At 42.7% G+C, this 14,604-nt stretch overlaps 1 protein-coding gene across 4 annotated transcripts in view; it reads left to right on the forward strand.

Annotated features, from left to right (window-relative positions):
• Positions 1–14,286, forward strand: part of LOC143294738 (uncharacterized) — a 132,264-nt gene extending 117,978 nt beyond the window's left edge. For 3 of the 4 annotated variants that reach the window (XM_076606195.1, XM_076606193.1, XM_076606196.1), the window contains exon 12: positions 10,605–14,286. In XM_076606195.1, coding sequence (XP_076462310.1) covers positions 10,605–10,784 — 180 coding nt within the window. In that variant the 3' untranslated portion in view covers positions 10,785–14,286. Of the gene's footprint in view, positions 1–10,489 lie in introns of all 4 variants that reach the window. The other variant, XM_076606194.1, reaches the window with a different exon arrangement.
• Positions 14,287–14,604: the final 318 nt, after the last annotated feature.

Raw genomic sequence — 14,604 nt, forward strand, 5'->3', positions numbered from 1 at the left:
TGCTGGTTACCAAGGTATATCTGGCCAGTTCAGCATACTGATTATGCTGGTTACCAAGGTATATCTGGCCAGTTCAGCACACTGATTATGCTGGTTACCAAGGTATATCTGGCCAGTTCAGCATACTGATTATGCAGGTTACCAAGGTATATCTGGCCAGTTCAGCATACTGATTATGCAGGTTACCAAGGTATATTTGGCCAGTTCAGCACACTGATTATGCAGGTTACCAAGGTATATCTGGCCAGTTCAGCATACTGATTATGCAGGTTACCAAGGTATTTCTGGCCAGTTCAGCATACTGATTATGCTGGTTACCAAGGTATATCTGGCCAGTTCACACTGATTATGCTGGTTACCAAGGTATATCTGGCCAGTTCAGCACACTGATTATGCTGGTTACCAAGGTATATCTGGCCAGTTCAGCATACTGATTATGCAGGTTACCAAGGTATTTCTGGTCAGTTCAGCACACTGATTATGCTGGTTACCAAGGTATATCTGGCCAGTTCAGCACACTGATTATGCTGGTTACCAAGGTATATCTGGCCAGTTCACACTGATTATGCTGGTTACCAAGGTATATTTGGCCAGTTCACACTGATTATGCTGGTTACCAAGGTATATCTGGCCAGTTCACACTGATTATGCTGGTTACCAAGGTATATCTGGCCAGTTCAGCACACTGATTATGCAGGTTACCAAGGTATATCTGGCCAGTTCAGCATACTGGTCATTCACAAAAGAAAGAAGGGAAAGAAGAAATCTACATATACTGAAGAATATAATTATAACTATTTTACACACACTACAAGGTACTGCCTACTTCAGGAAACAACACCAAACAACAAATATACTGTTCTGCACAGCAGGTTGTTGTGTGCTGATCACAAAATGTAAAATTGGTAGATTCTGTTTGAGTGAGACATAATCAATGAATGCCTGTGTAGGTTTCTAACACAGCTCTGATTCTCGAATGGGAAGCAAACAGCAAGGCTATTTTATGTATAGTTGGAATGCATTTCTTTGGGAATCCAGTTTGTATTAGACACGTAGATCTACATGGCATGGTTTTTAAAGTCATGGGCACAGAAGGGGGGTGGGGATGGCGGATAGGAATGTAATGATCAGGAACAAAATTTGTCTGAAGAATTTTGAAAGAAAATCTGTCCAAGCTGGAATGCAAGATGCTGCATCTGTCCCAAGTGAAGATCACTTGGTGTTAGTGGCTAGGCTAGCTTTTTGCATGTTTTTTTATTTTTTCAGTGTTTCATTCTTCTTCTTTTTTATGCATATTGCTGTGTGGCTTTGGAAAACAAACTATTGCAAGACATACATGCTTCATGATTGTCTTTTGATTGATGAAAGCATCATCTGATCAAGGCAAGACTGTTCTCATCAACAGATTTACAGGATGTGTGACAGGATTTTACCTTCATTAACTAGAAAATACAATTTGTTTTCTTTCTGTTGTCCTCTGAAAATAGAGATTTTACTGTCAGCTTTGACATTTTGACTAATGCATGATAGGTTTGTGATTTCTGAGAGATTTATGTTTTTGAGTTAGTGATGTAGACAGAAATGTATGGTTATTGCATTGTTCTGGAGAGTGATGTTTATGGTTTTCTGTTGTGTGAAACATTTGTTTACATACTAATGTCTAACCATGGGAGGTGTGTTTAGAGCTGACTTCTGGGTGATGGTGTGGATGTGTTTGAACAGGGATCAGGGGTCCACTGTCAGTGTGTTAGTGAACCCACAGGCTGGGATGGAAATGTGGGGACAGTGATAGTGTATATACTGGTTTCTCGGCCCAACACTCGGCTTATATCACAGATTGACATAAGTTTACATTTGGGCCAACAGCAAAGTGAGAGCTGTATTATCAATGGTTTATCCAGTCAATGGAAAATCATTTACAACTTAGTCTTTTGTAAAGGATTATGACTCTCGAACTAGGAGGCAAAATTGCACTGGCTCTTAGTGCTGCAGCCTTGTGGGCTGGCTGGCCGTTTGGAACCATCCCAACGCCGACTGTCCTAAAACCCTCTTGGCCGAGAGAGTGGGGATGTAACTTGGGCAAGACACTCTCCACTATAATCAAATTCTAGCCCAGATAGTCAGAACAGCAGTTGCCTCCTCTGCTGTTCTGATGGTCATAGTCGGACACGACTATCATATACAGTTTTCAGGGAGATCAATACACAGATTGTGTGGTATGCTGCCTGTTGCTCCTGGGGCTGGAGGTTACGTTAGAATGTTTCAGTTTTCAGTTTCAAGGAGGCGTCACAGCGTGAGTACTGATCCATACACGCCACACTGCATCTGCTTTAGAGAAACAGAAAAAAGGATGTATGGTGAAAATTGTACTTCTCATCATGTGTCAGTTAGGGTGGAAGAGCTGTACACAAGGGTTTCTTTTTTGGAGGTTGGGGTCTCTGTTAATTAATACAGCCTGTTGTCAAATTTGGGGCGGGGATATGTACAGAGTGTTCTTTTGATACAGATATATAGCGTCAGCAGTCATTTTCTGGAGTTAGGAATGGGAGGGTATGGAATTCATTGTGGGGATTGACATACAGCTAGCTGGGAATGGGAATTGAAGGAAGATTCTTCTAACGCATGATGGGGTCTGTAATTTTTGTCAGACAAGAGGCTTGAAGACATGCCATATAAAAGCAGGATGAAGTTAGAATATCTGGGAATGAGACAAGAAAGGGTTTGTGCTGTGTGATTCTGTGGGGTGCGGATGCACTAATCCACAAGGTAATTTGTGATTCTCTGGGGTGCGGATGCACTAATCCACAAGGTTGTAATTCTGTGGGGTGCGGATGCACTAATCCACAAGGTAGTTTGTGATTCTGTGGGGTGCGGATGTACTAATCCACAAGGTAATTTGTGATTCTGTGGGGTGCGGATGCACTAATTCACAAGGTAATTTGTGATTCTCTGGGGTGTGGGTGCACTAATCCATGTGAGTGTGTTGCAATAGATCGCTGGAGAGTTCCATGCTGACATGACTCATAGAGGCGCATCACAGGATCTGTGCTCTCAAAATTGATTGGCTCTCCGAAATTTCGAGCAACAAATGCGATCGAGAGAGGCAGAACATGCAAAACAGCAGGCTTTTTTTTTTCAATTTTTTGCTGGTTTTTGTGTCTGCATGAGATGTCACTTCATTGACCAGAGTTTGGTTGTAGCAATGGAGACTATAAACTGAAGAAATGGAGGACAGCATGTGTTTGCTGCTCTTGTCTATGTCGATCGCCTTTGGCATTGCTCAAATTTCAAGTAAAAGTTAGATGCGCATGTGCAAGATCCAAGAAGGCCGCAGAACTCTCCAGCAGTCTGTTGTGTAGAGTGTGTGTGCACTAATCCATTCCATGCGTTGTGACTGTGCGGAGTGTGTGTGCACTAATCCATTCCATGCGTTGTGACTGTGCGGAGTGTGTGTGCACTAATCCATTCCATGCGTTGTGACTGTGCGGAGTGTGTGTGCACTAATCCATTCCATGCGTTGTGACTGCGGAGTGTGTGTGCACTAATCCATTCCATGCGTTGTGACTGTGCGGAGTGTGTGTGCACTAATCCATTCCATGCGTTGTGATTGCGGAGTGTGTGTGCACTAATCCATTCCATGCGTTGTGACTGTGCGGAGTGTGTGTGCACTAATCCATTCCATGCGTTGTGACTGTGCGGAGTGTGTGTGCACTAATCCATTCCATGCGTTGTGACTCTGCGGAGTGTGTGTGCACTAATCCATTCCATGCGTTGTGACTGCGGAGTGTGTGTGCACTAATCCATTCCATGCGTTGTGACTGTGCGGAGTGTGTGTGCACTAATCCATTCCATGCGTTGTGACTGTGCGGAGTGTGTGTGCACTAATCCATTCCATGCGTTGTGACTGCGGAGTGTGTGTGCACTAATCCATTCCATGCGTTGTGACTGCGGAGTATGTGTGCACTAATCCATTCCATGTGTTGTGACTGCGGAGTGTGTGTGCACTAATCCATTCCATGCGTTGTGACTGTGCGGAGTGTGTGTGCACTAATCCATTCCATGCGTTGTGATTGCGGAGTGTGTGTGCACTAATCCATTCCATGCGTTGTGACTGTGCGGAGTGTGTGTGCACTAATCCATTCCATGCGTTGTGACTGTGCGGAGTGTGTGTGCACTAATCCATTCCATGCGTTGTGACTCTGCGGAGTGTGTGTGCACTAATCCATTCCATGCGTTGTGACTGCGGAGTGTGTGTGCACTAATCCATTCCATGCGTTGTGACTGTGCGGAGTGTGTGTGCACTAATCCATTCCATGCGTTGTGACTGTGCGGAGTGTGTGTGCACTAATCCATTCCATGCGTTGTGACTGCGGAGTGTGTGTGCACTAATCCATTCCATGCGTTGTGACTGCGGAGTATGTGTGCACTAATCCATTCCATGTGTTGTGACTGCGGAGTGTGTGTGCACTAATCCATTCCATGCGTTGTGACTGTGCGGAGTGTGTGTGCACTAATCCATTCCATGCATTGTGACTGTGCGGAGTGTGTGTGCACTAATCCATTCCATGCGTTGTGACTCTGCGGAGTGTTGTGCACTAATCCATTCCATGCGTTGTGACTCTGCGGAGTGTGTGTGCACTAATCCATTCCATGCGTTGTGACTGTGCGGAGTGTGTGTGCACTAATCCATTCCATGCGTTGTGACTGTGCGGAGTGTGTGTGCACTAATCCATTCCATGCGTTGTGACTGTGCGGAGTGTGTGTGCACTAATCCATTCCATGCGTTGTGACTGTGCGGAGTGTGTGTGCACTAATCCATTCCATGCGTTGTGACTGTGCGGAGTGTGTGTGCACTAATCCATTCCATGCATTGTGACTGTGCGGAGTGTGTGTGCACTAATCCATTCCATGCGTTGTGACTGTGCGGAGTGTGTGTGCACTAATCCATTCCATGCGTTGTGACTGTGCGGAGTGTGTGTGCACTAATCCATTCCATGCGTTGTGACTCTGCGGAGTGTTGTGCACTAATCCATTCCATGCGTTGTGACTCTGCGGAGTGTGTGTGCACTAATCCATTCCATGCGTTGTGACTGTGCGGAGTGTGTGTGCACTAATCCATTCCATGCGTTGTGACTGTGCGGAGTGTGTGTGCACTAATCCATTCCATGCGTTGTGACTGTGCGGAGTGTGTGTGCACTAATCCATTCCATGCGTTGTGACTGTGCGGAGTGTGTGTGCACTAATCCATTCCATGCGTTGTGACTGTGCGGAGTGTGTGTGCACTAATCCATTCCATGCGTTGTGACTGTGCGGAGTGTGTGTGCACTAATCCATTCCATGCGTTGTGACTGTGCGGAGTGTGTGTGCACTAATCCATTCCATGCGTTGTGACTGCGGAGTGTGTGTGCACTAATCCATTCCATGCGTTGTGACTGTGCGGAGTGTGTGTGCACTAATCCATTCCATGCGTTGTGACTCTGCGGAGTGTGTGTGCACTAATCCATTCCATGCGTTGTGACTGCGGAGTGTGTGTGCACTAATCCATTCCATGCGTTGTGACTCTGCGGAGTGTGTGTGCACTAATCCATTCCATGCGTTGTGACTCTGCGGAGTGTGTGTGCACTAATCCATTCCATGCGTTGTGACTCTGCGGAGTGCCTGTAGCTCTCACCGTACAGCTGGCTCTGCCGTGCCTGGGTGCCGTGGAGATGAGTGTAGTTAATCAGTCGTTGATGTGACTAACAGTCCGCTGGTTCCCCTGATACACCCCTCTAATACAGTGTCCCTTCTTGTCTGTGAGAAACACCCACCCAACCCCCCGCAGTTAACATCCATCCCAGTCTTTTCTCTTGACCCTAACCTTAACAGTTCTAGGGAGATCTTTTCATCATATATACATATATATACATTGATAAAAAGTTAACCACGAACTAGTATAGAATTTGGTATTTGAAATAGGTACTTTACCCTAACCCTAACAATAATTTGTAGAGAGGTCTTCTTTAAATATGTCAGAATATTTTGAAAAAAAATGTTAACTGAATAAAATGTTTTCCTTGAAATAGGTATTTCACCCTGACCAATAATCATTGTATGGAGAAATCTCCCTGAGTATATGACATGTGGAAAAAGTTATCAAAATCGAACGGGGTTCTTGAAATAGATATAACTTTAATAAGAATTAGTTACTATGCTTTAGCCAGGAAAAAGTGTACAATATCTTCCATAGATCTGAGAAGTGGAGTGTTGATTTTCAGCTGTTTATCTGTCTGTTACATTTATTTTCCTGGGACTAAAACCACAAAAAGACTCCATATCCATTTGTTTTTGTATAAAATGTTTTATGGGCAAACAATCTGTTTTTATGTCCTTTTTTCCAGCCAGTTTCAAATAGCAGAATAATCAGCTGCAGACTTTGTTTGCTTAATCATCTGCAGTCAGTTTTTTGGGTTAACATATTATTAGAATCAGTCCAGGTTTTCTACTCTAGGAACTTAAAATCTGAACTTTTGTTACATTAAGTCGTTCCTCATCTGTGGTCTTTGATTTTTTTTTTCAAATCACATTTTCATATTTCATGCTAGGCATACATAATACATACATACATATATATATATAGAGAGAGAGAGATATGATAGATAGACAGATAGATAGATAGATATCTTCATCAGCTAGTGTTTCACATTCCTTCCTTCTACGGTATCCTTCCCTATTGGTGTGTGTGTGTGTGTGTGTGTGTGTGTGTGTGTGTGTGTGTGTGTGTGTGAGTGAGTGAGTGAGTGAGAGAGACAAAAGAACAATTGTAGGCAAAATAAAAAATACTTTGAATAATAATAAATGTAGTGACAACATGTCATGCTGATTTGGTATTTTTTTCTTTTGACCATACTTTCAAAACTGAGCATTACCTAGTTGTTTCACTGCCTGCCATTTTGAATATGATCAATACATAATGATACTGTAACTGCAGTAACAAATCTATAACATACATCACAGTGATCATCAGTGTGGCAGCTAGCAATATCTGTGTAAATTCAAACTTCTTTACCTCTGTCTGTGTAACCAGTCCATCACCTTCAGTCACTGTAACCCTCAGTATTGCCCCTTGATCCTTCAAGTATGGCTTCTTACCTGGGGGATTTGTTTCTCCTATCCACCCCTGACTTACCTTCACTGTACTCCCAGACTTATCTTCACTGTACTCCCTGACTTACCTTCACTGTACTCCCTGACTTATCTTCACTGTACTCCCTGACTTATCATCACTGCACTCCCTGACTTACCTTCACTGTACTCCCTGACTTACCTTCACTGTACTCCCTGACTTATCCACCCCTGACTTACCTTCACTGTACTCCCTGACTTATCTTCACTGTACTCCCTGACTTATCATCACTGCACTCCCTGACTTATCCACCCATGACTTACCTTCACTGTACTCCCTGACTTACCTTCACTGTACTCCCTGACTTATCTTCACTGTACTCCCTGACTTATCCACCCCTGACTTACCTTCACTGTACTCCCTGACTTACCTTCACTGTACTCCCTGACTTATCCACCCCTGACTTACCTTCACTGTACTCCCTGACTTATCTTCACTGTACTCCCTGACTTATCCCTGACTTATCCACCCCTGACTTACCTTCACTGTACTCCCTGACTTACCTTCACTGTACTCCCTGACTTACCTTCACTGTACTCCCTGACTTATCCACCCCTGACTTACCTTCACTGTACTCCCTGACTTATCTTCACTGTACTCCCTGACTTATCCCTGACTTATCCACCCCTGACTTACCTTCACTGTACTCCCTGACTTACCTTCACTGTACTCCCTGGCTTATCTTCACTGTACTCCCTGACTTATCCACCCCTGACTTACCTTCACTGTACTCCCTGACTTATCTTCACTGTACTCCCTGACTTATCCCTGACTTATCCACCCCTGACTTATCTTCACTGTACTCCCTGACTTACCTTCACTGTACTCCCTGGCTTATCCCTGACTTATCCACCCCTGACTTATCTTCACTGTACTCCCTGACTTACCTTCACTGTACTCCCTGACTTACCTTCACTGTACTCCCTGACTTATCCCTGACTTATCCACCCCTGACTTACCTTCACTGTACTCCCTGACTTACCTTCACTGTACTCCCTGACTTACCTTCACTGTACTCCCTGACTTACCTTCACTGTACTCACTCCTTATCTTTTAACACCTTCGCTTCCTCTTCTTTTGGTGATGGCTGCTTCTCAGTCCCTCCTCTCTGGTGGCGGGGACGGAAAACTAATTTGAGTTCTCTGTTTGATATCACCTTCACTCACATCCTCTCTGGTGGCGGGGACGGAAAACTAATTTGAGTTCTCTGTTTGACATAACCTTCACTCACATCCTTTCTGCTGTCATCTCTATACCGTCCTTCTGTGTCCCCACCTCTCCTTCTTTCTGTCGGAGTCGCTGACAGATCCAATTTATGATACCTGATTTCTTTTCTTGTTATGATGAGGAGGAAAGAAAGAGCATTATTTTGAGGCTGTTGGTTGTGTACGTGATCACAAAACTCATGGGTGTTTTTCCCTGTCTAATAATATGGTTTCGCTGGAGTGGTACCATTGCTTATATTGAGCCAGTGGTTAGTTCAGTCTTGAATGTGAATATAATCTGAAATATATTTCTCCTCATGGTTGATCTTTGTGCTTGAATCAGCTGCGGACTTTGTTTCACAGTGAGGATTAGTGGCATGTATACATCCACAATGATGCTCCTTGAAATTTCCCATGAGACAGAATTTTTGCACTTGGACAATATGCATATGGACTGTTCACATTTAGGACTGGTTGGGAAAATATTTCTTTCTTTGACAAGGTCACGTGTGGTTTCAGACATGTGCCACAGCAGTGTGTTACTGCTGAAATGAGCAATTGATTGTTTCCTGTTCTCAGTGCACAGTTACCCACACTATGTTGTCTCCCAAGAAATGAGTTGTATTTTTTATTTCAAGTTTTAAAACACCGTTTTCCAACAATTTTGACAAACTTAGAACTACAGAGAGTTAGAAATGTTTGCCTTAATTTTTTGTCTCTCTGTTTTTTCCTCCAGCAATATGAATAGTCAGATTAATATTTCAAATCTCTGCTTCCATATTACATGGACTAACAGCCTGACATGAAATTTTGATCCCATAATAAATATTTTTCTCAGTCATGTCTGCTTGAGTTAATGATTTGTTGTGAAGTCTATCACATCATTTGCCCTCAAATGGAACAAATCCATATCATAAAAGATCGTATTTCCATTTGACAGTAGCCCAAACTACTATGGTAAATTGTTCCCTTAATTCCTGTATCTAAATTTCAAGAGACTTAAAATCTATTCAATAATAATCAAGTTTAAAAGAAGATTTATTATTCACAGTATGGCTGTGATACTATATCAGCAACATTCTTCAATGGATCACTTCCTATTCTCAGTGTGCTGTAATAGATTGGTTCATGTATTAGCAACTGATGCATGGTTTCTCCATCAGTACATTGATGTGGTAGGTCAAGGCTTGTGTTTGTATACTGGGTGTAGTTGGCCACATTCAGACACAGCAGTACCAACAGCAATTAGATGAGTAATGTTTCTGATCCATCTGGCCACATTCAGACACAGCAGTACCAATAGCAATTAGATGAGTAATGTTTCTGATCCATCTGGACACATTCAAACACAGCAGTACCAATAGCAGTTAGATGAGTAATGTTTCTGATCCATCTGGCCACATTCAGACACAGCAGTACCAATAGCAGTTAGATGAGTAATGTTTCTGATCCATCTGGCCACATTCAGACACAGCAGTACCAATAGCAGTTAGATGAGTAATGTTTCTGATCCATCTGGCCACATTCAGACACAGCAGTACCAATAGCAGTTAGATGAGTAATGTTTCTGATCCATCTGGACACATTCAGACACAGCAGTACCAATAGCAGTTAGATGAGTAATGTTTCTGATCCATCTGGACACATTCAGACACAGCAGTACCAATAGCAGTTAGATGAGTAATGTTTCTGATCCATCTGTTTTCCTCGACCCAGTGTCAGTATTCCGTAAGACTCCCAGTTTCAGCATTCCTTTGGGACTCATGATATCAGTACTTCCTAAAGATTCCCAGAGCATGTGATGATATTCCCTGAAGACTCTGGAATCAGTAACCCTTGGGGCCTCCCAGTATTTCTCATGAATCCCCAGTACAGTGCCAGTATTTCTTGGGGACCCCCATTATCAGTATCCCCAGAAGACGCTCAGTGTCAGTATTCCACGAACACTCGCAGTCTTGGAATAGTCCGGATAATCCCCTTAAGATTTCCACTGTCAAAGCTCCATGAAGGATGCCAGTGCTCCATATCCCATGACCCGGTGTCAGTATTCCTGGGGAGGTAACCCATGACTGGTGCCCCATCACTATTTCCCATGACCCCCCCTCCCGTCTCCTTCCAGTTGCGCACCCAGGCGGAGGCCGAGCTGCGAGCGGTGAGGGCGGAGGCAGTCCAGAAGAAGATCAATATGAGGGGACACCCCTTCCAAGTCTACTGACTTCCCTCCCCTCTTTCAGCTGCGTAACCAGGCGGACGCTGAGGTGCGCGTGCTGCGGGGGGACCTGACGAAGGAGAAGATCAAACTGTCGCAGGCTCGCAGCCAGCAGTTCACCGCCTTGTCGCCATGGGCGATGGGGTCCACCCCTGTTCCCAGCATCCCGCAGGGCAAGGGAGAGACAGAGTCAGCTGCAGTGTGAGCAGTGTGTTTCATAGGATGATCATTCATTGGTATTTATTTCATTTTGTATGTATACATATTGATTGGGTGGCCGCTTTTCAACACTGTTAAGATGATTATTATGGCTGGAGCTGGTTTGATCCGCTCAATGGACTTTTTTTGGTGGTTGTTGGGGTTGGCGTTGACATGTGTTGTTACATGCAAAATACTGTGCAACAGAAATATTGGATGTTCCCTGTCTTTAACTTTGATCATGTCATGAATTTTTTTTTTTCAATCCATCTCTTTTTTTGTCTGCCTCCGTAAGAGATGATTGAATGTATACAGAAACATTTTGCTATCAGATATGTTAACATGTTGTTTCAGGTGATGCAGCTTTATAAATATTGTATTTTTCTCACATTTGTATATATAAATGTATCTTTTTTTCCAAAATTTACGTGTATTTTTTTACCAGTGGTGATGTTAATGGCAGTAATACATGTAAGACAGCAGCATCCTGTTTCCCCTCAGTGCACTGAATATGATCTATCATTACAGCATGCAATATTGTTTTGAACTCATTTCTCACGTGCTGTGTCCATGTGTATGTGGATGCACATGTGCTGTGAATGTGTGTGTGTACAGTGTTTCTGAATGTATGAATATATTCACAAATGGATATATATACCTGTACTGAAACACTAAGTGCTGTTTCAGTGTTTGTGTAACATATAATGCACGAGCCACAAGGCCTGACTAAGCACGTTGGGTTACGCTGCTGGTCAGGTATCTGCTTGGCAGATGTGGTGTAGCATATATGGATTTGACTGAACACAGTGACGCTTCCTTGAATGGTATTTGTGTACTTTCCTCAGCCTTGTTCATGTTTCATTTTAACACAAATTGTCTTAGTTCAGTTAATGGTGCATGAGTGAAGTGAATCAAGTCTTGTAATAGCTAGCTTGTTTTTCCTGGGCATAATTTTTTATCCAGTTCTTGTTTGATGGAGATGTGGTTTATCATTATATTGCTGCTTGTTCTTATCAGAGCTCCTCTGGTGACAAACATTTTGTTTTTCTGTCTATGATACAATTTATTTTTTCAGTGTCTTTAAATACTTTTTTTTTTTTTTTAATCCCAGCGTTTCAATTTGCAATATCTGAAATGCTCACAACCTCCAAAAATTTTGACTATATGTAGTATGTAAACATGCATGATGGTATCACATTTTTGTGAAAAAAACAGAAATGTGTCCAGCATTTTTAAACATCACTCATTTCTTATTTTCCAAAGGTCGTTAGATTGGTTGATGACAGGTACAATATCAAGTACAATTGTTTTTTTCTGTAGTTCATGCCAAATATGTGTGACCACACATCACCAAGTGTCAAGTTGGAGTATGAGAAAACAATCTGCATTTTCATCTCTGACCAGTAAAATGGAGCCAAAAGTAAAAATGTTTGTGAACAAAAGAAGACACCATTAACTTATCAACAGGTTATTAATAGGTGGTGGTTTTTGAAAATATGTGTATGGCAAACTGAGGAGCATTCCACCCTTTTTATGATCATTATTATTTTACTATGTTTCTTTGCATCACTTTGTCCATTCCACCTGGGTTGATGTTGACTGTTTTGGCTGGTGCCTGTCACTGTGAAAATGTCGCCTGAAGAAAACATCTTCACCTATTGGCTGGTGGCTGTCACTGTGAAAATGTCGTCTGAAGAAAACATCTTCACCTATTGGCTGGTGGCTGTCACTGTGAAAATGTCGCCTGAAGAAAACATCTTCACCTATTGGCTGGTGGCTGTCACTGTGAAAATGTCGTCTGAAGAAAACATCTTCACCTATTGGCTGGTGGCTGTCACTGTGAAAATGTCGTCTGAAGAAAACAAAATCTTCACCTATTGGCTGGTGGCTGTCACTGTGAAAATGTCGCCTGAAGAAAACAACATCTTCACCTATTGGCTGGTGCCTGTCACTGTGAAAATGTCACCTGAAGAAAACAACATCTTCACCTATTGGCTGTCACTGTGAAAACATCGCCTGAAGAAAACAAAATCTTCACCTATTGGCTGGTGGCTGTCACTGTGAAAATGATCGCCTGAAGAAAACAACATCTTCACCTGTTGGCTGTCACTGTGAAAATGATCGCCTGAAGAAAACAACATCTTCACCTATTGGCTGGTGCCTGTCACTGTGAAAATGATCGCCTGAAGAAAACAACATCTTCACCTGTTGGCTGTCACTGTGAAAATGATCGCCTGAAGAAAACAACATCTTCACCTATTGGCTGGTGCCTGTCACTGTGAAAATGTCACCTGAAGAAAACAACATCTTCACCTATTGGCTGTCACTGTGAAAATGTCACCTGAAGAAAACATCTTCACCTATTGGCTGGTGGCTGTCACTGTGAAAATGATCGCCTGAAGAAAACAACATCTTCACCTATTGGCTGTCACTGTGAAAATGATCGCCTGAAGAAAACAACATCTTCACCTATTGGCTGGTGCCTGTCACTGTGAAAATGATCGCCTGAAGAAAACAACATCTTCACCTATTGGCTGGTGCCTGTCACTGTGAAAATGTCACCTGAAGAAAACAACATCTTCACCTATTGGCTGTCACTGTGAAAATGTCACCTGAAGAAAACATCTTCACCTATTGGCTGTCACTGTGAAAATGTCGCCTGAAGAAAACATCTTCACCTATTGGCTGTCACTGTGAAAATGTCACCTGAAGAAAACATCTTCACCTATTGGCTGTCACTGTGAAAATGTCACCTGAAGAAAACAACATCTTCACCTATTGGCTGGTGCCTGTCACTGTGAAAATGATCGCCTGAAGAAAACAACATCTTCACCTATTGGCTGTCACTGTGAAAATGATCGCCTGAAGAAAACAACATCTTCACCTATTGGCTGTCACTGTGAAAATGTCACCTGAAGAAAACATCTTCACCTATTGGCTGTCACTGTGAAAATGTCGCCTGAAGAAAACAACATCTTCACCTATTGGCTGTCACTGTGAAAATGTCACCTGAAGAAAACATCTTCACCTATTGGCTGTCACTGTGAAAATGTCACCTGAAGAAAACAACATCTTCACCTATTGGCTGTCACTGTGAAAATGTCGCCTGAAGAAAACATCTTCACCTATTGGCTGGTGGCTGTCGCTGTGAAAATGTAGCCTGAAGAAAACAAAATCTTCACCTACTGGCTGTCGCTGTGAAAATGTCACCTGAAGAAAACAAAATATTCACCTATTGGCTGGTGCCTGTCACTGTGAAAATGTCGCCTGTCGCTGTGAAAGTGATTGTCTGAAGAAAACCAAATGTTCGCCTGCTATTGTTCAGTGCCTTTCTCTATAACTGATTAGCTGATGTAGTATGTTTCATGTTTTAATTCATTTTTAGAGGGGAACAGCTGTTTGGAATTTTCCAAGAAATCCAAGGATTTGTAACAATTTAGAGAGTCAATAGATTTTATAGACACCTTGTTCCTGTGCAGTTTTTTTTTTTTTTTTTTTTTTTTTTCAAAGCACATGTTACCACGTTAACCATGTGAACAATAATGATCCATACCTGTGAACACTTTCCTTTTTCTTCTTTTTTTTCAGGCCATGTTGTGCTAACAAGGAAAATTGTCAGTAAAAAATGTGAAGAAGCTCTGAATAGGCTTGTTATTGACTTTTAAGTGCTGGGGGGATATAAATCTCTCTTCACAGTTCAACTGTGAAGAGACGCAAGCTGATATGGTTTGGGCACAACACTCGACACACCAGTCTGTCCAAAACAATCATGCAAGGCACCATCGAGGGCGGGAGAAGAGGAAGACAGTGGAAGAATTGGCATGAGA

Source organism: Babylonia areolata, chromosome 20 (assembly GCF_041734735.1).
Source record: "Babylonia areolata isolate BAREFJ2019XMU chromosome 20, ASM4173473v1, whole genome shotgun sequence".
NCBI lineage: Eukaryota > Metazoa > Mollusca > Gastropoda > Neogastropoda > Buccinidae > Babylonia > Babylonia areolata.